Below are 27,054 nucleotides of genomic sequence, written 5' to 3'. Positions count from 1 at the left end.
GTGTATTTGGATTTTCAGAAGGGCTTTGACAAGGTGCCACACATGAGGCCGCTAAACAAGATAAGAGCCCATGGAATTACGGGAAAATTACATACGTAGGTAGAGCATTGGCTGATTGGCAGGAAACAGAGAGTGGGAATAAAGGGATCCTATTCTGGTTGGCTGCCGGTTACCAGTGGTGTTCCACAGGGGTCCGCGTTGGGGCTGCATCTTTTTACATTGTACATCAATGATTTGGAATATGGAATAGATGGCTTTGTGGCTAAGTTTGCTCATGATACAAAGATAGGTGGAGGGGCCGGTAGTGCTGAGGAAACGGAGAGTCTGCAAAGAGACTTAGATAGATTAGGAGAATGGGCAAAGAAGTGGCAAATGAAATACAATGTTGGAAAGTGTATGGTTATGCACTTTGGTAGAAGAAATAAATGGGCAGACTATTATTTAAATGGGGAGAGAATTCAAAGTTCTGAGATGCAACGGGACTTGGGAGTCCTCCTGCAGGATACCCTTAAGGTTAACCTCCAGGTTGAGTCAGTGGTGAAGAAGGCGAATGCAATGTTGGCATTCATTTCTAGAGGAATAGAGTATAGGAGCAGGAATGTGATGTTGAGGCTCTATAAGGCGCTGGTAAGACCTCACTTGGGGTACTGTGGGCAGTTTTGGTCTCCTTATTTAAGAAAAGATGTGCTGACATTGGAGGGGGTTCAGAGAAGATTCACTAGAATGATTCCAGGAATGAGAGGGTTAACATATGAGGAACATTTGTCTGCTCTTGGACTGTATTCCTTGGAGTTTAGAAGAATGAGGGGGACCTCACAGAAACATTTCGAACGTTGAAAGGCATGGACAGAGTGGATGTGGCAAAGTTGTTTCCCATGATGGGGGAGTCTAGTACGAGATGATTGAAGGGTGCCCATTCAGGACAGAGATGCGAAGAAATTTTTTTAGCCAGAGGGTAGTGAATCTGTGGAATTTGTTGCCACGGGCGGCAGTGGAGGCTAAGTCATTGGGTGTATTTAAGGCAGAGACTAATAGATATCTGAGTAGCCAGGGCATCAAAGGTTATGGTGAGAAGGTGGGGGAGTGGGACTAAATGGGAGAATGGATCAACTCATGATAAAATGGCAGAGCAGACTCGATGGGCCGAATGGCCGACTTCTGCTCCTTTGTCTTATGGTCTTATGGAAAGCTGTGGAGGCCACGTCATTGAGTATATTTAAAGCAGAGGTTGAAAGTTTCTTGGTTAGTTAGGTCATCAAAGGTTACAGGGAGAAGGAAGGAGAATGAGGTTCAGAGGGAAAATAAATCAGTGGAATAGTGGAGCAGACCCGATGGGCTGAGTGGCCTAATTCTGCTATTTTTCATGGTGCCTGGTGCAACAGCATATCATAAGTTATAGGATAAGGTCCCTGGTCTCAGGTTAGACCCATCTAAAGGACATTACAGCATTCCTTCAGAATCGCACCCAGCATTGTTCTAAACTAGCTGCTCCAGGAACTGAACCCAACACCTTCAGGCTCAGAAGGGAGAGGTCTTATCAAGGAGCAATCAGAGTTTGGCACTGCACACAACAGACATAAGAATTGGTTTATTATTGACACAGTAAGAAGAGTTTCTTTCCAATATTTTTATTAATTTATATAAATAAGAATACAGAGTACAGAAAAAAAATATATTGAACTAAATCACATATAAAGACTCCTTACCCTATATTCGTACAAGTCAATTAGTTCATAACATTGAAAAATAATAATTTTATTATATTAAAAAAATCTACCCACTACCAAGACTGAAGCGGATTAGTAGAAAAAAAAGAAAAAAAGATTGTCATCATCTGTACTTTAACAGCAAATCAAAGGTTTTGAAAATAATTCAGAAAAGGTCCCCACAATGTTTGAAAGTCTTGATTAGATTGAGAAGAGTTTAAAAGGAGGCGGTTATTACTTCAGCGGTTTGATCGGGGCATGACTGCGCAAGCACGTGGACGTTAGCCAGTGAGAACAGTGAGAAGAGTTTAAAAGGAGACAGCTTTATAGAGCGGGCAGCAGAGTAGAGGGAGACAGAGTAGGAACGCTTTGGCTCAACGGGGCTTCGGCAATAATGGGTCGAGGAGAGGTAGGCTATCTGTATAGATTACAGACAGGAAATATGTGTGTGAGGCCGGTGTTCTGTGTTCGGTGTCAGATGTGGGAAGTCCAGGAGACTCCCAGCCTCCCACATGGCCACATCTGCGCCAGTTGTGTCGAGCTGCGGCTCCTTGGGGACGGCTTTAGGGAACTGGAGATGCAGCTCGATGACCTTCGTCTTTTCAGGGAGAGTGAGGAAGTGATAGAAAGGAGTTATAGGCAGGTGGTCACACCAGGGCCACGGGAGACAGACAAGTGGGTAGCAGTCAGGAGAGGGAAGGGGAAGAGTCAGGTACTAGAGAGTACCCCTGTGGCTGTCCCCCTGAACAATAAGTACTCGCGTTTGAGTACTGTTGGGGGGGGGGAGAGACAGCCTACCTGGGGGAAGCAACAGTAGTTGCCCCTCTGGCACAGAGTCTGGCCCTGTGGCTCAGAAGGGTAGGGAAAGGAAGAGGATGGCAGCAGTGATAGGGGACTCTATAGTCAGGAGGTCAGACAGGCAATTCTGTGGACGCAGGAAGAAGCACTGATGGTAGTTTGCCTCCCAGGTGCCGGGGTCCGGAATGTTTCTGATCACGTCCAAGATATCCTGCAGTGGGAAGGAGAACAGCTAGAGGTCATGGTACATATTGGTACCAGCGACATAGGCAGGAAAAGGGAGGAGGTCCTGAAAGCAGACTACAGGGAGTGAGGAAGGAAGTTGAGAAGCAGGACCACAAAGGTAGTCATCTCGGGATTACTGCCAGTGCCACGTGACAGTGAGTATAGGAATAGAGTGAGGTGGAGGATAAATGTGTGGCTGAGGGAATGGAGCAGGGGGCAGGGATTCAGATTTCTGGATCATTGGGACCTCTTTTGGGGCAGGAATGACCTGTACAAAAAGGACGAGTTGTACTTGAATCACAGAGGGACCAATATCCTGGCAGGGAGGTTTGCTAAGGCTATTGGGGAGAGTTTAAACTAGAACTGCTGGTGGTGGGAACCAAACTGAAGAGGCGGTTGGCTCACAAATAGAGAAAGCTTAAAGACAGTGCGAGAGGGAGGATAGGCAGGTGACAGAGAAGGGACACACTCAGACCAATGGTTTGAGATGTGTCTATTTTAATGCAAGGAGTATCATGAACAAAGTGGAAGAGATTAGAGTGTGGGTCAGTACTTGGAGCTATGATGTGGTGGCCATTACGGAGACTTGGATGGCTCAGGGGCAGGAATGGTTACTTCGTTTGCCAGGCTTTAGATGGTTCAGAAAGGACAGGGAGGGAGGCAAAAGAGGTGGGGGTGTGGCACTGTTGATCAGAGATAGTGTCCTGGTTGCAGAAAAGGAGGAAGTCATGGAGGGATTGTCTACGGAGTCTCTGGGTGGAAGTTAGGAACAGGAAGGGATCAATAACTCTACTGGGTGGTTTTTTATAGACCAACCAATAGTAACAGGGACATCCAGGAGCAGATAGGGAGACAGATTCTGGAAAGGTGTAATAATAACAGGGTTGTCATGGTGGGGGATTTTAATTTTCCAAATACCGATTGGCATGTCCCGAGAGCAAGGGGTTTAGATGGGGTGGAGCTTGTTAGGTGTGTTCAAGAAGGTTTCTTGACACAATATGTAGATAAGCCTACAAGAGGAGAGGCCGTACTTGATCTGTTATTGGGAAATGAACCTGGTCACATGTCAGATCTCTCAGTGGAAGAGCATTTTGGAGATAGTGATCACAATTCTATCTCCTTTAGCATAGCATTGGAGAGGGATAGGAACAGACAAGTTAGGAAAGTGTTCAATTGAAGTAAGGGGAAATATGAGACTATCAGGTAGGAACTTGGAAGCATAAATTGGGAACAGATGTTCTCAGGGAAATGTATGGAATAAATGTGGCAAATGTTCAGGGGATATTTGCATGGAGTACTGCATAGGAATGTTCCAACGAGACAGGGAAAGGATGGTAGAGTACAGGAACTGTGGTGTCCAAAGGCTGTGGTAAATCAAGTGAAGAAGAAAAGAAGAGCTTACAAAAGGTTCCAAAAACTAGGTAATGATGGAGATCTAGGAGATTATCGGGCTATCAGGAAGAAGCTTAAGAAAGAAGTTAGGAGAGCCAGAAGGGGTCATCAGAAGGCCTTAGCGGACAGGATTAAGGAAAACCCCAAGGCATTCTACAAATATGTGAAGAGCAAGAGGATAAGACGTGAGAGAATAGGACCAATCAAGTGTGACAATTGAAAAGTGTGTATAGCAGAGGTTCTTAATAAGTACTTTGATTCAGTATTCACTACGGAAAAGGATCTTGGTGATTGTAGGGATAACTTACAGCAGACTAAAAAGTTTGAGCATGTTGATATTAAGGAAGAGGATGTGCTAGAGCTTTTGGAAAGCATCAGGTTACGTAAGTCACCGGGACCGGATGAGATGTACCCCAGGCTACTGTGGGAGGTGAGAGAAGAGATTGCTGAGTCTCTGCAATGATCTTTGCATCATCACCGGGAACGGGAGAGGTTCCAGAGGATTGGAGGGTTGCGGATGTTCCATTATTCAAGAAAGGGAGTAGAGTTAGCCCAGGAAATTATTGACCAGTGAGTCTTACTTCAGTGGTTGGTAATTTGATGGAGAAGATCCTGAGAGGCAGGATTTATGAACATTTGGAGAGGCATAATATGATTAGGAATAGTCAGTATGGCTTTGTCAAAGGCAGATCATGCCTTACGAGCCTGATTGAATTTTTTGAGGATGTGACTAAACACGTTGATGAAGGTAGAGCAGTAGATGTAGTGTATATGGATTTCAGCAAGGCATTTGATAAGGTACACCAAGCAAGGCTTATTGAGAAAGTAAGGAGGCATGGGATCCAAGGGGACCTTGCTTTGTGGATCCAGAACTGACCTGCCTACAGAAGGCAAAGAGTCAGGTCAAATTTGGCATGGAGGTCGGTCACCAGTAGTGGCCTCAGGGATCTGTTCTGGGACCGCTACTCTTCATGATTTTTATAAATGACCTAGATGAAGAAGTGGAGGGATGGGTTATTAATAGACAATAGACAATAGGTGTAGGAGTAGGCCATTCGGCCCTTCGAGCCAGCACCGCCATTCACTGTGATCATGGCTGATCATCCACAATCAGTATCCAGTTCCTGCCTTATCCCCATAACCTTTGATTCCACTATCTTTAAGAGCTCTATCCATCTCTTTCTTGAAAGCATCCAGAGACTTGGCCTCCACAGCCTTCTGGGGCAGAGCATTCCATATATCCACCACTCTCTGGGTGAAAAAGTTTTTCCTCAACTCCGTTCTAAATGGCCTACCCCTTATTCTTAAACTGTGGCCTCTGGTTCTGGACTCACCCATCAGCAGGAACATGCTTCCTGTCTCCAGCGTGTCCAATCCCTTAATAATCTTATATATTTCAATCAGATCCCCTCTCATCCTTCTAAATTCCAGTGTATACAAGCCCTGTCGCTCCAATCTTTCAACATATGACTGTCCCGCCATCCTGGGAATTAACCTTGTGAACCTACGCTGCATTCCCTCAATAGCAAGAATGTCCTTCCTCAAATTTGGAGACCAAAACTGCACACAATACTTCAGGTGTGGTCTCACCAGGGCCCTGTACAGCTGCAGAAGGACCTCTTTGCTCCTATACTCAATTCCCCTTGTTAAGAAGGCCAGCATGCCATTAGCTTTCTTCACTGCCTGCTGTACCTGCATGCTTGCTTTCAGTGACTGATGTAGAAGAACACCTAGATCTCATTGTACTTCCCCTTTTCCTAACTTGACTCCATTTGGATAATAATCTGCCTTCCTGTTCTTACCACCAAAGTGGATAACCTCACATTTATCCACATTAAACTGCATCTGCCATGCATCCGCCCACTCACCCAGCCTGTCCAAGTCACCCTGCATTCTCATAACATCCTCCTCACATTTCACACTGCCACCCAGCTTTGTGTCATCTGCAAATTTGCTAATGTTACTTTTAATCACTTCAACTAAATTATTAATGTATATTGTAAACAGCTGCGGTCCCAGCACTGAACCCTGCAGTACCCCACTGGTCACCACCTGCTATTCCGAAAAGGACCCATTAATCGCTACTCTTTGTTTCCTGTCTGCCAGCCAATTTTCAATCTATGTCAGTACTCTGCCCCCAATACCATGTGCTCTAATTTTGCCCACGAATCTCCTACGTGGGACTTTATCAAAGGCTTTCTGAAAGTTCAGGTACATTACATCCACTGGCACTCCCTTGTCCATTTTCATAGTTACATCTTCAAAAAATTCCAGAAGATTAGTCAAGCACGATTTCCCCTTGTAAATCCATGCTGACTTGGACCTATCCTGTTACTACTATCCAAATGTGTCATAATTTAATCTTTTATAATTGACTCCAGCATCTTCCCTACCACTGATGTCAGGCTAACCGGTCTATAATTCCCTGTTTTCTCTCTCCCTCCTTTCTTGAAAAGTGGGACAACACTAGCCACCGTCCAATCCACAGGAACTGATCCTGAATCTATAGAACATTGGAAAATGATTACCAATGCGTCCATGATTTCTAAAGCCAACTCCTTAAGTACCCTGGGATGCAGACCATCAGGTCCCGGGGACTTAGCAACCTTCAGACCCAACAGTCTATCCAACACCATTTCCTGCCTAATATAAATTTCCTTCACTTCATCCATTACACTAGGTCCTTTGGCCACTATTATATCTGGGAGATTGTTTGTGTCTTCCCTAGTGAAGACAGATCCAAAGTACCTGTTCAACTCATCTGCCATTTCCTTGTTCCCCATAATAAATTCACCCGTTTCTGTCTTCAAGGGCCCAGTTTTGGTCTTAACTATTTTTTTCCTTTTCACATACCCAAAGAAGCTTTTACTATCCTCCTTTATATTCTTGGCTAGTTTACCTTCGTACCTCATTTTTTCTCCGCATATTGCCTTTTTAGTTACCTTCTGTTGCTCTTTAAAAGTTTCCCAATCCTCCAGCTTCCCACTCATCTTTGCTATGTTATACTTCTTTTTTTTTATTTTTATGCTGTCCATTACTTCCCTTGTCAGCCATGGCCTCCCCTTACTCCCCTTAGGATCTTTCTTCCTCTTTGGAATGAACTGATCCCGCATCTTCCGCATTATTCCCAGAAACACTTGCCATTGTTGTTCCACTGTCATCCCTGCTAGGGTATTGTTCCATTGAACTTTGGCCAGCTCCTCCCTCATAGCTCCATAGTTCCCTTTGTTCAACTGTAATACTGACACTTCTGATTTTCCCTTCTCCCTCTCAATTTGTAGATTAAAACTTAACATATTATGGTCACTACCTCCTAATGGCTCCTTTACTTCGAGGTCCCTGATCAAATCCGTTCATTGCACAACACTAAATCTAGAATTGCCTTCTCTCTGGTAGGCTCCAGTACAAGTTGTTCTAAGAATCCATCTCGAAGGGACTCCACAAACTCCCTTTCTTGGGGTCCAGTACCAACCTGATTCCTCCAGTCTGCCTGCATGTTGAAATCCCCCATAACAACTGTAGCATTACCTTTGCGATATGCCAATTTTAACTCTTGATTCAACTTACACCCTACATCCATACTACTGTTTGGGGGCCTGTAGATAACTCCCATTAGGGTCTTTCTACCCTTAGAATTTTTCAGTTCTGTCCATACTGACTCTACATCTCCTGATTCTATGTCCCCCCTCGCAAGGGACTGAATATCATTCTTCACCAACAGAGCCACCTCACCTCCTCTGCCCACCTGTCTGTCCTTTCGATAGGACGTATATCCTTGAATATTCATTTCCCAGGCCCTGTCCACTTGAAACCATGTCTCCCTTATTCCCATAACATCATACTTGCCAATTTCCAACTGTGCCTCAAATTTGCTGAAGACGCAAAGGTTGGGGGTGTTGTGGATAGTGTGGAGGGCTGTCAGAGGTTACAGTGGGACATTGATAGGATGCAAAACTGGGCTGAGAAGTTGCAGATGGAGTTCAACCCCAATAAGTGTGAGGTGGTTCATTTTTGGTAGGTCAAATATAATGGCAGAATATAGTATTAATGGTAAGACTCTTGGCAGTGTGGAGGATCAGTGGGATATAGGGGTCTGAGTCCATAGGACACTCAAAGCTGCTGTGCAGGTTGACTTTGTGGTTAAGAAATCATACGGTGCATTGGCCTGCATCAATCGTGGGGCTGTGTTTAGGAGCCAAGAGGTAATGTTGCAGCTATATAGGACCCTGGTCAGACCCCACTTGGAGTACTGTGCTCAGTTCTGGTCACCTCACTACAGGAAGGATGTGGAAACCACAGAAAGGGTGCAGAGGAGATTTACAAGGATGTTGCCTGGATTGGGGAGCATGCCTTATGAGAATAGGTTGAGTGAACTTGGCCTTTTCTCCTTGGAGCTACGGAGGGTGAGGGGTGACCTGATAGAGGTGTATATGATGATGAGAGGCATTGATCGTATGGATAGTCAGAGACTTTTTCCCAGGGCTGAAATGGCTAACCTGAGAGGCACAGTTTTAAGGTGCTTGGAAGTAGGTACAGAGGGGATGTCAGGGGTAAGGTTTTTACACAGAGAGTGGTGAGTGCATGGAATGGGCTGCCGGCAACGGTGGTGGAGGCGGATACGATAGGGTCTTTTAAGAGACTCCTGGATAGGTACATGGAGCTTAGAAAAATAGAGGGCTGTGGTTAACCCCAGGTAATTTCTAAGGAAGGGCATGTTCGGCAAGCTTTGTGGGCCAAAGGGCCTGTACTGTGCTGTCAGTTTTCTGTGTTTTCTATGTACCAAGATAGAGTGAAAAGCTTGTTTTACATACTATTCATACAGATCAGATCATTACACAGTGCTTCAAGCAAGAACAAGGTAAACCAGTAACAATGCAGAATGAAGTGTAAAAACTACAGGGAAAGTGTGGTGCGGGTAGACGAGCAACAAACATAAAATGCTGGAGGAACTCAGCAGGCCAGTCAGCATCTAAAAAAAGAGTACAGTTGATGTTTCGGACCCCCCACCGCCTCACCGTTTTCCCGATGAAGGGTCTCGGCCCAAAATGTCAATGATTTAATCCCCTTATTCCCCTCCATAGATGCTGCCCAACTTGCTGAGTGTGTTCCCATTTTCTGTGTGTGTTCCACCAGCTTTCCTCCTCTCTTTCACCTCCTCTGTCCCCTTCCCTCCCTTCTTTCATTCACGTTTTCTCCCGTATACATCACACTGCTCAGAAGAGGTGCTGTTCCGGAGCCTGGTACCCCTCGAGAGAATGGACTGCATCCTCCCGCAGGCATCCCCGTTCTCTGTGGCCTTTTCACAAGAGCCTGAATTTATCCCGGATTTCATTTCACTGCCTTTCCTAGGAGACTGGTTATTTTGAGTTGTTGGAAAGACTGGTGTGTTTGTCTCGCTCGCTCAAAGGCTTATTGTTTGCTAATCTGTACAAGGCTGCAAGGTTGCCTGACCCGGCTGGCGACACATGTTTACACAGTTCCACTGTGGGGGTGGGGGGGAGATGGTTCTTGGCCTAGAGGCACAGGAACACTGAATGACATACACTCCATTCAGTACCTGGGATCCTGCAGGAATGTTCCGGAAACCGGTCTGAGAGGCGGAGGAGCTGGCAGGCTTGTCAACACTGGGATAAATCGCAGGCTCACAGCCACTGTTCAGTCAAACTGATATTGATCGGGAACGTGCCACTGAAATACAACAACTGTCGAAGGGGGAGGTAAAAGCACCTTAAGTGATGTAAAATGACCCAGGGCGTTCCGAAGATTAAAGATCAGCTTTATTTGTCACGTATACATCGAAACTTACAGTGAAATGCGTCGTTTTGCATCCGAGGATGCGTGTGGGGAGCCCACAAGTCTCACCATGCTTCTAGTACCAACGTAGCATGCCCACTTACTCACCCTGACGTGTACGCCTTTGGAATGCGGCAGGAAACAAGGTCACGGGGGGAATGTACACACTCCTTACAGACAGCAGTGGGTACTGAACTTGGGACACTGGCACTGTAAAGCCTTCACTAACCACTATGTTACCATGCTTTCCTGGTGCCTTTTCCTGAGAAGTCCAAAGGTGAGCCACATCTCTCCCATTAGCCTTCGCAGCTGGGATGCTGGAACAGCGCAGCACTCCCCGTTGATGTAGTGTATGTCAGAAACACGTAGAGCATAGAAGAGAACAGCACTGGAACAGGGCCTACAGCGGCTGGAAATCCAAACTGCTGGAGGAACACAGCAAGTCACACAGATGTTCAAAGGCTTAGACTGGACATGAAGAGAAGATTTCCTATAGTGGGGAAGTTTAGGACCAGAGGGCACAGCCTCAGTATGGAGGAATGTCCATTTAGAAGAGATGAGGAGGAATTTCTTTAGTTAGAGGGTGATGAATCTGTGGAATTCATTGCCATGGACCGGTCTGGAGGCCAAGTCATTGGGTATATTTAAAGTGGAGGTTGATAAGTTTTTGATTCCTCGGGCTGTTGAAGGTAACAGGGAGAAGGCAGGAGAATGGGGTTGAGAGGGATAATATATCTGCCATGCTGGAATGGCAGAGCAGACTCGATAGGCCAAATGGCCCAATTCTGCTCCTATGTCTTGTCTTAACTATGGACAGGCCCTCAGCACAGCACATCTGTTCTTCTGTGATTCCAAACTGAACTAAATCCCTTCTGCCTGCACATGATCCATATCCCTTCCCTCCCTGCATATTCATATTCATGTGTCTGTCAAGCAGCCTCTTAAAACACACAGTATAGGCCCTTCAGCCCACAATGTTATGCTGACAATTTAACCTACTCTAAGATCAATCTCACCCTTCCCTTGCATATAACTCACCATTTTTCTATCATCCACGCGCCTATTTAAGAGTCACTTCAATGTCCCGAAAGTGCCTGCCTCTATCACCACACCCATCAGTGCATTACAGGCTGGATCGACAACTCCTAAACTTACCCCTCTCTAACCTTAGAATCATATCCTCAGGTTTTTGAAATTTCCACCCTGAAGGAAAAGGATTCTGACTGTCGACCCAGTCTATCCCTATCCTGTGTTCTTTCAACTTCCAAACTCTTTTGAGAACAAGCCACGTTTGTCCAACCTGTCGCACCCTCTGATCCAGGATGCATTCGGGTGAACCTCTCCTGCACCCTCTCCACATCCTTCCCTCAATGGGACAAACCTGAACTTCACACAATACTGTATAGTTCCATGTTCCACGTGTTCTGTAAGATTGCCATAGCTGAGAGTGGTAATGGGGATAAGCTCCCACTAACTATTAACTAGGGCGTTGGGCTCACGATCTGAAGGTTGTGGGTTTGAGTCTCGGCCAAGGCAGTGTGTTGTGTCTTTGAGCAAGGCACTTAACCACACACTGCTCCAGTCCACCCAGCTGAAAATGGGTGCCAGCAAATGCTGGGGGTTAACCTTGCGATAGACTGGAGCCCTATCCGGGGGCGGGAGGGGCGGTCTTGTACTCTCAGTTGCTTCATGCCACAGCACCGGCCTCATGGGCCACAAGGCTTGGGACAGACTTTAACTTTAACCTATTAACTGATCCCAATGACATGCGTCGCAAATAGCCTCTGACAACCATGTCCAGCTCCTGGCCTTCACATGTGGCTTAGCTACTAAGCCTGGCAGCACTGTTTCTACTGACAGGAGAAGGGTCAAAGGCAGGTTACTGCTGCCTTAAAACCAGTCACTTTGGGCAGATGGGGCTCGTCAGCTGTGGTTGGCAGCTCATCTAGGAGAACTCTGATCTCAAACCTTCACTGCCTTGCAGCTATACCCACTCATGGGGAAGGATTCAGGAATAAACCGCGGGGGGAGAAATCCAGAGCTGGAATCCCTAAGGAGATCCCATGCTGAGTTCAACGCTGACTGGCAGCTGCTGGTGCCAAACTGTACTGGCCTCTGCTCTTCCTGCCTAAGCTGTGTGGAGAGGGGGAGCCTGTTGCATAAGCAACAACTTGCTCCCCATATCGTACTGCCCTGGCTTGCATATCATATAGGCAGCTAGGATGCAATATCCCTGGTCAACCCTGACCAGCGGAGGGCCTCTACATGTTCCCCACATACAGTACAGCACATTGGGAAGTGCTTTAGTGACTGCAGTACCCCAGCCCTGAAGGCTGATACAGAGAGGTGGACCTTGTTTGGTGAGATTCCTCCAAAGCACCATGCAGCATGGCAGTATAGTAGTTGGCGTAGAGCTTTACAGCATCAGCTGTAAGATGTGGGTTCAGTTCCTGCTGCTATCTGAAAGGATGTTCTCCCCGTGACTGCGTGGGTTTCCCCTGGGTGCTTCGGTTTCCACACCTTCCAAAGGCGTTGGGGTTGAGGTTAGTGAGCTGTGGGCATGCCATATTGATGCCAGCAGTGTAATGACACCTACAGCTGTACAGTACAATCCTCGGTATATGATTTAATGCAAACACCACATTTCGTTGTGCACTCAACAAATAAAACAAACCTACTCCAAGTGTGGTCTGACTAAAGTTTTATACAGCCACAGCACGACTTCCTTAATCTTCCACTCAACGACATTCCCACTGAAGGCAAGGATGCAATACTCCTTCGTCACCGTCTTATCTACATGCGCAACACATTCAGTGAGCCGTCAACTAAGACCCCAAATCCCTCTGTCCTTCACTGCTATTAAGGGGCTGCCATCTACACTTTCTCCAGTAGTGTAGCGGTTAGCACAACACTATTACAGCTCAAGGGGTTCAGAGTACTAAGTTCGATTCTGGCACCGTTCTGTAAGGAGTCTCTGCACATCCTTCCCATGGAACGTGTGGGCTTTCGCCTGGCTGCTCCACCTTCCTCTCACAGTCCAAAGGTGCGCCAGGTACGTTAACTGGCCATTGTAAGTTATCCCGTGATTAGGCTCGGGTTAATCAGGTTTGTTGGGGGTTGCTGGGGAAGTGTGCTTCAAAGGGGTACAACACCACTGGTTGTTGAGTCTTGATCATGTTTAATGTGCTCCTCATCAATTGTAGGGCTCGCCTCAGGACACCTTCACCAATGCTCCCTCTAATGTATTTAAGAACTGCATGAACCAGCCTTAGCTCGGAGAAGGAAATTTTTTCACGACCTAAAATCTACGTGGCACTTTAAATGTTTTTTTTGCAACGTGCATACTATGAATATTTAGAATGAAAATAGAAAACTCACTTTTGATTTAATTTATTAATTGAAGGGTAGAATGAAATGCAGTACAAAGAAAATATTTCACGTTTTGTAAATTTTTTTTCTAGCTGTGTCCAATTCCAGCTGTGTGGCAACAAAGGCGCTGTGCGCGGGAGCATTGCAGTTACTGCACGGTCACGCACCACACAGCTTAGAAGGGACAGTGGCCCTCACACAGACTCTTCCCTTGAATATTCTTGCGCTGAGATTGAGCAGTCCGTGTGAACTTTCTGGAATCAATCACCCTCTGGGATAATCCTTGGAAAAGGATCTGACCACTCTTGCCCTGAAATCCCATTTTCCCATCCAGGACCCGCCCAGTTTTCTGACCACGGTAGCTGTAATTGTGCCATCTCAGGCTCCTTTGACACACACATAGGAATATTTAGCTCCGGAAGCTCTGGAGGAACTCAGCAGGTCAGGCAGCATCTATGGAGGGAAATAAATAGTTGATATTTTTGGCAAAGATACTTCATCAGGGCTGGAGCGGAAGGGGGAAAGAAGCCAGAATAAGTTGCGGGGGGGGGAAGGAGTACAAACTGGCAGTTGATAGGTCGGAACAGGGAATGGTATTCAGGCTCCACTCTTACCCCTCCTCTCCTCCTCACCTGCTCATCACCTTCCCCTGGTGCCCTTCCTCCTTCCTTTATTTCCCCCTCAGATTCTTTCTTCTCCAGCCCTTTACCTTTTCCCTTGTTACCTCTCAGCTTCTCCCCTGGTCTCACCTATCACCTATTGTATGATCTGTGAATGGGTAATAAAGGGGTGGCAGGATAGAAGTGAGCAATTCGGAGGGCAGACACGATAGAAGTGGGTGAAATTCTGACCGGTAGACAGCTAGCTTAAGATGTGGACAAATGCGGATGGATTTGTTGTTTGGGGTAAGATTGGAATATAAAGGCAAGGATATAACGTTGAGGCTTTCTAAAGCAAGTATTGTGAGCAGTTTTAGTTCCCTTATCTATGGAAGGATGTGCTGACGTTGGAGAAGGTTCGAAGGAGATTCATGAAATGATTCCAGGATTGAAAGGTTTGTCATATGAGGAGTGTTTGATGGCTCTGGGCCTGTACTCACCGGAATTCAGAAGAATGGGGGAGGGGTGGGGATCTCATTGAGACCTGTTGATTGTTGAAAGGCCTCGTTACAGTGGATGTGGAGGGAATGTTTCCTATGATTGGGAGTCTATGGCCAGGCGGCACAGCCTTAGAATAGAGGGAAGTCCATTTAGAACGGAGATGATGAGGGATTTCTTTAGCCAGAGGGTGGTGTCCTGTGGAATTTGTTGCCACGGGCGGCTGTGGAGGCAGAGTCATTGGGTATATTTAAGGTGGTGGTTTGATAGATTCTTAACTAGTCAGGGCATGAAGGAATACAGGGAGAAGGCAGGAGATTGGGGTTGAGAAGGAAAATGGATCGCCATGATAAAATGGAACAGACTCGATGGGCCAAATGGCCTAATTCTGCTCCTCTGTCTTATGGTCTTGGGGTGTTGTGATGCAGGGGAGAAAGTTTTATCCATATTGGGTAGTAATTTTCTGGAACTCACTGCCTGCAAGGATGGTTCAGATGGAGGTGACGATCGATGTCAGTTGGATGCGCATGCAAGAGGAACAGAGGAATGGGGCTGCATGGAGAGAGCATTGCCAGATGGGCCGAATACCCTCCCTCTATGTTATAATTACCTCCAATATTACCTCCCACACTCACCTCCATCAGTGCTCATCTCTTATACGCCCACGTGTGTGTGTTTACACGCAAACACTTCTGCGTGAACTTGTGCATGCGGACATTACCACAAGTGTATGTACTTACCAGTATCCTCATACACGTTGCTACGTCTGTGGGTGACTGCTGACCTTTGCTGCTGTTACACTCACCTCTCCTCTCCTGTTCCAATGCAGGGTGAGATGGGACCGGCAGGTGTCCGCGGAGTGCAAGGTCGCAGGGGATTCCAGGTAAGGAACTCTTGGGGCGGAGGTGGGGGGGTCGGGGGGCAAGACCTGTGGGGGCGGTGTGGTAGGGTAGTGATTAACGTTTCACTATTAAAGTGCCAGAGACCACAGATTCAGGTCCTGTTGCTGTCCATGCGGAGTTTATGTGTCCTCCTCCTGACCACATGGGTTTCCTGTGGATGCTCCGATGTTCCAGTGTCCTTCCACGTACGGGTTAGAACATTAATTGGTCACATGGGTGTAATTGGGCGGGGTATGGAGTTCTAAGGTGTGGGTGTGGGTCAGTGGGACCAGGGAGAAGTTTGGCATGGACTAGATGTGCTGAAAGGCCTGCTTCTTGGCCAGAATGACCTGAAAACCGTGCTGTATCTCGAAATGAAATAAAATAAAAAGAAGCATTCACCTGCACGTACCCGCCAAGAAGTGCCTGTGGGATTCTGCCAGAGTTCCTCAAGTTGGTGCTGGTGCCAGTCAGTGGATAAGGAGTGATCTGTAAGGGCAATGGAAGTGAAGGCTATTGGTTTTGGAAGGAGACGGGAAAGTTTCCTCATATCCCAATAGGCCCAAGGGATCTTTTACATCCCTTGAGAGTGCAAAGGGGAGCTGCTTTCTAATGACAGCGACCAAAAGCTGACACCAGTGACAATGCAGCACACCCTCAGTACTGCACTAGAAGGGCCTGTCTCAGTTTTTGATCGAGGTCCTACAAAAAATTGTAGAGCACTACAATGCAGAAACAGGCTTTTCAGCATATCTAGTCTATGCCAAACCTCTCCCTAGTCCCATCAACCCACATCCGAACCATAGTCCTCCATACCCTCCCATCCATGTACCTATCCAAACTTCTCCCTTGGTCCCATTGACCCACACCTGGACCATAGCCCTCCATACCCTCATACCCCTCCCATCCATGCACCTATCCAAATTTCTCCCTAGTCCCATTGACCCACACCTGGACCATAGTCCTCCATACCCTCCCATCCACGTACCTATCCAAACTTCTCCCTGGTCCCATCAACCCACACCCGGACCATAGTCCTCCATACCCTCCCATCCATGTACCTATCCAAACTTCTCCCTAGTCCCATCGACCCACACCCGGACCATAGTCCTCCATACCCTCCCATCCATGTACCTATCCAAACTTCTCCCTTGGTCCCATTGACCCACACCTGGACCATAGCCCTCCATACCCTCATACCCCTCCCATCCATGTACCTATCCAAATTTCTCCCTAGTCCCATTGACCCACACCTGGACCATAGCCCTCCATACCCTCATACCCCTCCCATCCATGTACCTATCCAAATTTCTCCCTAGTCCCATTGACCCACACCTGGACCATAGTCCTCCATGTCCCTCCCATCCATGTACCTATCCAAACTTCTCCCTAGTCCCATCGAACCACACCCGGACCATAGTCCTCCATATCCCTCTCATCCATGTACCTATCCAAACTTCTTTTAAATGTTGAAATCAAACCAGCATCCACGACACACATTGGCAGCTCGTTCCACACTTACACCATCCTCTGAATGAAGTAGTTCCCCCTCATGTTTTCCTTAAACATTTCACCTTTCACCCTTAACCTACAGCCTCAGTACTTACAATGCATTTGCCTGCTTGCATTTACCCTATCCATACCCCTCATCATTTTATACACTCCTATCAAATGTCCCCTCACTCTCCTCTGCTCCAGGGAGTAAAGTCCTAATCCATTCATCCTTACCCTGTGATTCAGGCCCTCAAGTATGGACAACATCCTTGTAAGTTTTCTCTGTAATCCTCTAATGTTATTGATAATTTTCCTGTGGGTAGGTGACTGGAACTACACACACACAACTCCAAAAGCCAATATATACTTCTGCTGTCACTTCAGCTCGGTCATTTTTATGGAGTTATACAGTTCAGTAGGAGTTTGTGGGACACTGATTCTGCACCAACAACTCCCTTATCCTTCTGAGGGTCTGCCCCCTGCCAGTTGCAGGCAGTACTGCAGCATCTCTGCAGTCCGAAACTCACGGCGCATGAATATATGTGTATTTAGATATGGTTTAGGAACAGCTTATTCCACTCAACCATCAGATTTCTGAACAAATTTCTACAATGTGGGGAGTATTCTAACTGCCTGCATCACTGACTGGTATTGAGGGGGGACACTGCACAGGATCGAAATGAGCTGCAGGAATTTATAAACTCAGTCAGCTCCATCATGGGCACTATCCTCTCCAGCATCCAGTACATCTGCAAGGAGCGATGTCCCTGAAAAGTGGCATCTGTCATTAAGGACCCCCACTACCCAGGTCACGCCCCCTTCTCAATGCTACCATCAGGGAGGAGGTACAGGAGCCTGAAGGCACATGCACAATGATTCAGGAACAGCTTCTTCTCCTCTGCCATCAGATTCTGAACAGACATTGAACCCATGAACCCTACCACTCTACATTTTCTCTTTTTTTTGCACTTTAATTAAGTTAATTCAACTTTTTAAAATTTAATTTAACTTCATAATATATATTTACTTAGTGTAATTTACAGTTTTCATTAATATGTATTGCTCTGTGCTGCTGCCACATAATCAACAGATTTCATGACATATGCCAGTGTTATTAAACCTGATTCGGATTCCATCAGCCATGAACACTACCAAGCAACACACACAAAATGCTGGAGGAACTCAGCAGGCCAGGCAGCATCTGTGGAAAAGAGTACAGTCGACGTTCCAGGCCGAGACCCTTCCTGCACTACTTATATTTCAGGATCAGATCAGGCTCATCATCACTGTTAATATGTCGTGAAATTTGTTGTTTTGTGGCAACAATATAGTGCAGGACAAAAAAATTACCTATCAACATGAGAACATAAGAAATAGGAGCAGGAGTAGGCCATCCAGCCCATCGAGCCTGCCCCGCCATTCAATAAGATCATGGCTGATCTGTCCGTAAACTCAGCTCCATCTACCTGCCTTTTCCCCATAACCCTTAATTCTCCTACTATGTAAAAACATATCTAACTGTTCCTTAAATATATTTAGTGAAGAAACCTCAACTGCTTCCCTGGGCAGAGAATTCCATAGATTCACCACACTCTGGAAAAAACAGTTTCTCCTCATCTCCATCCTAAATCTTCTCCCCTGAATCTTGAGGCAATGTCCCCTAGTTGTAGTCTCACCTACCAATGGAAACAACTTTCCTAATTCTATCTTATCTATCCCTTTCAAAATTTTGTATGTTTCTATAAGATCCCCTCTCATTCTGAACTCCAGAGAGTACAGTCCCAGGCGACTCAATCTTTCCTCATAGGTTAACCCCTTCATCCCTGAAATCAACCTCGTGAACCTCCTCTGCACTGCCTCCAAAGCCAGTATATCCTTCCTCAAGTATGGAGACTAGAACCATACACAGTACTCCAGGTGCGGCCTCACCAGTACCCTGTATAGTTGCAGCATAACCTCCCTGCTCTTGAATTCAATCCTTCTAGCAATGAAGGCCAACATTCCGTTTGCCTTCTTAATAACCTGTTGTACCTGTAAGCCAACTTTTTGCGATTCATGCACAAGCACTCCCAAGACCCTCTGCACAACAGCATGCTGCAATCTTTCACCATTTAAATAATAATCTGCTCTTCTATTATTCCTTCCAAAGTGGATGACCTCACATTTACCAACACTGTGTTCCATCTGCCAGACCTTGGCCCACTCACTTAACCTATCTATATCCCTCTGCAGACTCTCCGCATCCTCCGTACCCTCTTCCAAATCACCAACATAAATGGTAAACTACTGCGGGCCCAGCACCAACCCCACTCACCATAGACTGCCAACCGGAGAAACACCCATTTATACTAACTCTCTGCCTTCTATCGGTTACCCAATCAACTATCCATGCCAATACACTTCCTCCAACTCCATGCATCCATATCTTATTTTTAAGTCTCTTGTGTGGCACCTTATCGAACGCCTTCTGGAAATCCAAGTATATGACATCCACCTGTTCCCCTCTATCCACTGCACTCATTATGTCCTCAAAGAACTCCAGTAAGTTTGTCAAACAGGACCTGCCCTTTCTGAATCCATGCTGCATCTGCCTAATGGAACCACTCCTTTCTAAACATTTCGCTATTTCTTCCTTAATGACAGCTTCAAGCATTTTCCCGATTACAGATGTTAAGCTAACTGGCCTATAGTTGCCCGTCTTTTGCCTACATCCTTTTTTAAAAAGTGGCGTGACATTAGCTGTCTTCCAATCTGCCAGGACCTGCTCAGAGTCTAGAGAGTTTTGATAAATAATTACCAACAAATGATTATCAACTTACTGTAAGAAATATAAAAAATAAATAAACAGTGAAAAAGAGAGCAAAGTGACTCAGAGTTCGTGGATTCATAGACCATTCAAAAATCTGACGGTGGAGGAGATGAAGCTTTTCCCGAGTGGTTGAGAGTTTGACTTCAGGCTCCCGTACCACCTCGTTGATGGTAGCAATGAGAAGAGAGTGCGTCCTCGGTGTTGGGGGTCCTTAATAATGGATTTAACCTTCTTCAGGCACCTCCTTTTGAAGATGTCCTTGATGGTGTGCAGGCTGAGGCCATAACTCGAGAGGAAACAGTGCCTCTTCCTATAACCCTGGCCTATCCCATTACCACTCTCTGCTTTGTGAGGATTACCCGATTTAATGTTTCAAAATGGCCATATCATTTCTACACTCCCAACAACTTAGAGACATTCAACAAAATACAAAAAATACTGATGGCAATCACAGTTACAAAAATTATTCTGCAGGGAAGATTAGTAGAACATTGTAATAATTCTTGTCCTGTTCATCTATCTTTACCACTTCATTTAACAATGTCGCTGGATCTTCACTATCTCACTCTTTCCTTTCTCCATTTTCCAACCCGTACCCTGCTTCTCCTTCTGTGTTTTAACCTCATGTCGTCTTCGCTCTAGCAGGTCTACCACCTCCCACTAACCCCGCACCACCACCACAAGTCTATAAATCTGAGCTTCATCATATGACTAAAAGTGCCCTCCTCCTCAATGTTTCTCCTCTCTCCACTCCCATGCCATCACTCTCGTTCATTCTCTTTCTCACCTCCGCATTGCACCCGTTCAATGTCCTACTCCCTGCTCTTCTCTCCCTTCAAACCTCTCAATCCCAGATCCTCTCCCAATCCCACATCCTCTCCCAATCCCACATCCCCTCTCACCATCCCACCTCATCTCTCTCCCACTGTCCCACCTCTTCCCTCTCCCACCGAACCACCTCCACTCTCTCCCATCGTCCCACCTCCTCTCTCACTGTCCCAACTCCTCTCTCACCAACCCACCTCCTCTCTCTCCATCCCACCTCCACCCTCTCCACTGTCCCAACTCCTCTCTCTCCCAACAAACCACCTCCTTTCTCTCCCACCGAACCACCTCCTCTCTCTCCCATTGTCCCACCTCCTCTCTCTCCCAATGTCCCACCACCTCCCTCTCTCTTGCTGTCCCACCTCCTCTCTCTACCACCATCCCTCTACCTCTCTCTCCCACCGTCCCACCTCCTGTCTTTCCCACCATCCCACCTCCTCTCACTCCCATCGTTCCAGATCCTCTCTCCCACCGTCCCTCCTCTCTCGCCCACCGTCCTACCTCTTGTCTCTTCCACTGTCCCACCTCCTCTCTCTCCCACCGTCCCACCTCCTCTCTCTCCCACCGTCCCAACTCCTCACTCACTGTCTCAACTCCTCTCTCAGCCATCATCCCACCTCCTCTCTCTCCCACCATCCCTCCTCCTCTCTCTCCCACCGTCCCTCCTCCTCTCTCTTACCGTCCCACCTACTCTCTTTGTCACCATCCCACTTGCTCTCTCTCACTCCTTCCCACCTTCTCTCTCCCACCGTCCCAACTCCTTCCATTCTCATCGTCCCACCTCCTTCCATTCTCATCGTCCCACCTCCTCTCTATCTCCCCGTCCCAACTCCTCTCTCTCTCACCACTGTCCCACCTCCTCTCTCTCCCACCATCCCTCAACCTCTCTCCCACCATCCCACCTACTCTCTCTCGGTCCCACCTCCTCTCTCTCCTGTGGTCCCATCTCCTCTCTCACCGTCCCACCTCCTCTCTCTCTCCCACCATCCCACCTCCTCTCTCTCTCCCACCATCCCACCTCCTCTCACTCTCACCATCCCACCTCTGCTGTCACGGTCCCACCTCCGTCCCTCTCACCATACAACCCACTCTCTCTCTCTCTCACCGTCCCACCGCCTGCCTTTCCTGCCATCCCACCTGCTCTCACTCCCACCGTCCCACCTGCTCTCACTCCCACCATCCCACCTCCTCTCTCCCACCGTCCCACCTCCTCTCTCCCACCGTCCCACCTCCTCCCTCTCCCACCGTCCCACATTCTCCCTCTCATACCCTCCCACCTCCTCTCTCCCACCGTCCCACCTCCTCTCTCCCACCGTCCCACATCCTCTATCTCCAACCATCCCACCTCCTCTCTCCCACCGTCCCACCTCCTCTCACCCCACCGTCCCACATCCTCCCTCTCGCACCGTCCCAGCTCCTCTCTCTCTCACTGTCCATCCTCCCCTCTCTCCCACCGTCCCTCCTCCTCTGCCTCCCACCGTTCCTCCTCCTCTCTCTCCCAACGTCCCTTCTCCTCTCTCTTACCGTCCCACCTCCTCTCTGTGTCACCGTCCCTCCACGTGTCTCCCACCATCCCAACTGCTCTCTCTCACTCCTTCCCACCTCCTCTCTCCCACCGTCCCAACTCCTTCCTTTCTCATCGTCCCACCTCCTCTCTTTCTCACCGTCCCACCTCCTCTCTCTCTCCCACTGTCCCATCTCCTCTCTCTCCCAACGTCCCACATCCTCTCTCTCCCTCCATCCCACATCCTCTGCCTCCCACCATCCCTCCTCCTCTGCCTCCCACCGTCCCTCCTCCTCTGCCTCCCACCGTCCCTCCTCTCTCTCTCACCATCCCACCTCCTCTCTCTCTCACCGTCCCACCTCCTCTCCAACCGTCCCTCCTCTTCCTCCCACCATCCCACCTCCTCCCTCTCACACGCTGTCCCACCTCCTCTCTCTCTCCAACCGTCCCTACAGCTCTCTCTCCAACCGTCCCACCTCCGCTCTCATGTTCCCACCTCCATCATTCTCACCATCCCACCCACTCTCTCTCTCTCACTGTCCCACCGCCTGGCTTTCCCACCATTCCACCTGCTCTCACTCCCACCGTCCTACCTCCTCTCTCCCACCATCCCACCTCCTCTCTCCCACCGTCCCACCTCCTCTCTCCCACCGTCCCTCCTCCCTCTCCCACCGTCCCACATCCTCCCTCTCCCACCGTCCCACATCCTCCCTCTCGTACCGTCCCACCTCCTCGCTCTCTCACCGTCCCACCTCCTCTCTCCCACCATCCCACCTCCTCTCTCCCACCGTCCCACCTCCTCTCTCCCACCGTCCCTCCTCTCTCTCCCACCGTCCCACATCCTCCCTCTCGTACCGTCCCACCTCCTCGCTCTCTCACCGTCCCACCTCCTCGCTCTCTCACCGTCCCACCTCCTCGCTCTCTCACTGTCCCACCTCCTCTCTCTCCCACTGTCCCACCTCCTCTCTCTCCCACCTTCCCTCATCCTCCTTCTCCCACCGTCCCACCTCCTCCCTCTCCTGCTGTCCCTCCTCCTCTATCTCCCATCGTCCCTCCTCCTCTCTTTCTCATCATCCCACCTCCTCTCTCTCTCCCACCATCCCACCTCCTCTCTCTTACCGTCCCACCTACTCTCTTTGTCACCGTCCCTCCTCGTGTCTCCCACCATCCCACTTGCTCTCTCTCACTCCTTCCCACCTCCTCTCTCCCACTGTCCCAACTCCTTCCATTCTCATCGTCCCACTTCCTCTCTTTCTCACCGTCCCAACTCCTCTCTCTCTCACCGTTCCACCTCCTCTCTCGTTCACCGTCCCACCACCTCTCCCTCCGATCGTCCCACCACCTCTCCCTCCGATCGTCCCACCTCCTCTCTCTCCCACCGTCCCACCTCCTCTCTCTCCCACCGTCCCACAGCCTCTCTCTTAACCTTCCTACATCCTCTCCCTCCCACCGTCCCTCCTCCTCTCTCCCACCATCCCACCTACTCTCTCTCGGTCCCACCTCCTCTCTCTCCCACCGTCCCTCCTCCTCTCACTGCAACCATCCCAACCCCTTCCTTTCTCACCGTCCCACCTCCTCTCTCTCCCTCCATCCCACCTCCTCTCTCTCTCCAACCGTCCCTCCACCTCTCTCTCCCACTGTCCCACCTCCGCTCTCACAGTCCCACCTCTGTCCCTCTCACCATCCCACCCATTCTGTCTCTCTCACCGTCCCACCGCCTGGCTTTCCCGCCATCCTACCTGCTCTCACTCCCACCGTCCCACCTCCTCTCTCCCACCATCCCACATCCTCCCTCTCGTACCGTCCCACCTCCTCTCTCTCTCACCGTCCCACCCCCTCTCTCTCCCACCGTCCCACATCCTCCTTCTCGCACTGTCCCAGCTCCTCTCTCTCTCACCGTCCATCCTCCTCTCTCTCCCTCCGTCCCACCTGCTCTCCCTCCCACTGTCCCACCTCCTCTCTCTCTCACCATCTCACCTTCCTCTCTCTCCCACCGTCCCACCTCCTCCCTCCCCTGCCATCCCACCTCCTCCCTCTCCCACCATCCCTCCTCCTCTCTCTTACCGTCCCACCTCCTCTCTGTGACACCAACCCTCCTCAAGTCTCCCACCATACCACTTGCTCTCTCTCACTCCTTCCCACCTCCTCTCTCCCACTGTCCCAACTCCTTCCATTCTCATCGTCCCACTTCCTCTCTTTCTCACCGTCCCAACTCCTCTCTCTCTCACCGTTCCACCTCCTCTCTCGTTCACCGTCCCACCACCTCTCCCTCCGATCGTCCCACCACCTCTCCCTCCGATCGTCCCACCTCCTCTCTCTCCCACCGTCCCACCTCCTCTCTCTCCCACCGTCCCACAGCCTCTCTCTTAACCTTCCTACATCCTCTCCCTCCCACCGTCCCTCCTCCTCTCTCCCACCATCCCACCAACTCTCTCTCAGTCCCACCTCCTCTCTCTCCCACCGTCCCACCAACTCTCACTGCAACCATCCCAACTCCTTCCTTTCTCACCGTCCCACCTCCTCTCTCTCCCTCTGTCCCACCTCCTCTGTCTCCCTCCGTCCCACCTCCTCTGCCTTCCACCGTCCCTCCTCCTCTCTCTCCCACCGTCCCTCCTCCTCTCTCTCTCACCATCCTACCTCCTCTCTCTCTCCCACCATCCCACATCCTCCCCCTCGCACCATCCCACCTCCTCTCTCCCACCGTCCCACCTCCTCTCACCCCACCGTCCCACATCCTCCCTCTCGCACCGTCCCAGCTCCTCTCTCTCTCACTGTCCATCCTCCCCTCTCTCCCACCGTCCCTCCTCCTCTGCCTCTCACCGTTCCTCCTCCTCTCTCTCCCAACGTCCCTTCTCCTCTCTCTTACTGTCCCACCTCCTCTCTGTGTCACCGTCCCTCCACGTGTCTCCCACCATCCCAACTGCTCTCTCTCACTCCTTCCCACCTCCTCTCTCCCACCGTCCCAACTCCTTCCTTTCTCATCGTCCCACCTCCTCTCTTTCTCACCGTCCCACCTCCTCTCTCTCTCCCACTGTCCCATCTCCTCTCTCTCCCAACGTCCCACATCCTCTCTCTCCCTCCATCCCACATCCTCTGCCTCCCACCATCCCTCCTCCTCTGCCTCCCACCGTCCCTCCTCCTCTGCCTCCCACCGTCCCTCCTCCTCTCTCTCTCACCATCCCTCCTCCTCTCTCTCTCACCGTCCCACCTCCTCTCCAACCGTCCCTCCTCTTCCTCCCACCATCCCACCTCCTCCCTCTCACTCGCTGTCCCACCTCCTCTCTCTCTCCAACCGTCCCTACAGCTCTCTCTCCAACCGTCCCACCTCCGCTCTCATGTTCCCACCTCCATCATTCTCACCATCCCACCCACTCTCTCTCTCTCACTGTCCCACCGCCTGGCTTTCCCACCATTCCACCTGCTCTCACTCCCACCGTCCTACCTCCTCTCTCCCACCATCCCACCTCCTCTCTCCCACCGTCCCACCTCCTCTCTCCCACCGTCCCTCCTCTCTCCCACCGTCCCTCCTCTCTCTCCCACCGTCCCACCTCCTCGCTCTCTCACCGTCCCACCTCCTCTCTCCCACCATCCCACCTCCTCTCTCCCACCATCCCTCCTCTCTCTCCCACCGTCCCACATCCTCCCTCTCGTACCGTCCCACCTCCTCGCTCTCTCACCGTCCCACCTCCTCGCTCTCTCACCGTCCCACCTCCTCTCTCTCCCACTGTCCCACCTCCTCTCTCTCCCACCTTCCCACATCCTCCTTCTCCCACTGTCCCACCTCCTCCCTCTCCTGCTGTCCCTCCTCCTCTATCTCCCATCGTCCCTCCTCCTCTCTTTCTCATCATCCCACCTCCTCTCTCTCTCCCACCATCCCACCTCCTCTCTCTTACCGTCCCACCTACTCTCTTTGTCACCGTCCCTCCTCGTGTCTCCCACCATCCCACTTGCTCTCTCTCACTCCTTCCCACCTCCTCTCTCCCACTGTCCCAACTCCTTCCATTCTCATCGTCCCACTTCCTCTCTTTCTCACCGTCCCAACTCCTTTCTCTCTCACCGTCCCACCTCCTCTCTCTCCCACCATCCCACAGCCTCTCTCTTAACCTTCCTACATCCTCTCCCTCCCACCGTCCCTCCTCTCTCTCTCCCACCATCCCACCTCCTCTCTCTCAGTCCCACCTCCTCTCTCTCCCACCGTCCCACCAACTCTCACTGCAACCATCCCAACTCCTTCCTTTCTCACCGTCCCACCTCCTCTCTCTCCCTCCGTCCCACCTCCTCTGTCTCCCTCCGTCCCACCTCCTCTGCCTTCCACCGTCCCTCCTCCTCTCTCTCCCTCCGTCCCACCTCCTCTGTCTCCCTCCGTCCCACCTCCTCTGCCTTCCACCGTCCCTCCTCCTCTCTCTCCCACCGTCCCTCCTCCTCTCTCTCTCACCATCCTACCTCCTCTCTCTCTCCCACCATCCCACATCCTCCCCCTCGCACCATCCCACCTCCTCTCTCTCCCACCGTCCTTCCTCCTCTGCCTCCCACCGTCCCTCCTACTCACTCTTCCGCCGACCCTCCTCCTCTCTCTCTCACCGTCCCACCTCCTCTCCCACCGTCCCTCCTCTCTCTCCCACCGTCCCACCTCCTCTCCCACCGTCCCTCCTCTCTCTCCCACCATCCCACCTACTGTCTTTCACACCGTCCCACCTGCTCTCTCTCCGTCCCACCTGCCCTCTCTCCGTCCCACCTCCTCTTTCTCCATCCCACCTCCTCTTTCTCCCACCGTCCCACCTCCTCCCGCTCTCTCGCTGTCCCACCTCCTCTCTCTCTCCAACCGTCCCTCCACCTCTCTCTCCCACTGTCCCACCTCCGCTCTCACAGTCCCACCTCCGACCCTCTCACCATCCCACCCACTCTCTCTATCTCACCGTCCCACCGCCTGGCTTTCCCGCCATCCCACCTGCTCTCACTCCCACCGTCCCACCTCCTCTCTCTCACCATCCCACATCCTCCCTCTCGTATCGTCCCACCTCCTCTCTCTCTCACCGTCCCACCCCCTCTCTCTCCCACCGTCCCACATCCTCCTTCTCGCACTGTCCCAGCTCCTTTCTCTCCCTCCGTCCCTCCTCCTCTGCCTCCCACCATCCCACCTCCTCTCTCTCCCACCGTCCCA

The 27,054-nt window shown here is 50.0% G+C and overlaps 1 protein-coding gene across 1 annotated transcript in view; it reads left to right on the top strand.

Annotated features, from left to right (window-relative positions):
• col9a3 (collagen, type IX, alpha 3) overlaps nt 1-27,054 on the top strand; it is a 192,952-nt gene that overhangs the window by 22,143 nt on the left and 143,755 nt on the right. The window contains exon 7 of the mRNA XM_072279900.1: nt 15,210-15,263. Coding sequence (XP_072136001.1) covers nt 15,210-15,263 — 54 coding nt within the window. The remainder of the gene's footprint in view (nt 1-15,209; nt 15,264-27,054) is intronic.

The sequence above is a fragment of the Mobula birostris genome, chromosome 2 (assembly GCF_030028105.1).
Source record: "Mobula birostris isolate sMobBir1 chromosome 2, sMobBir1.hap1, whole genome shotgun sequence".
NCBI classification, from domain to species: domain Eukaryota; kingdom Metazoa; phylum Chordata; class Chondrichthyes; order Myliobatiformes; family Myliobatidae; genus Mobula; species Mobula birostris.
This window is presented reverse-complemented; position numbering and strand designations above follow the sequence as displayed.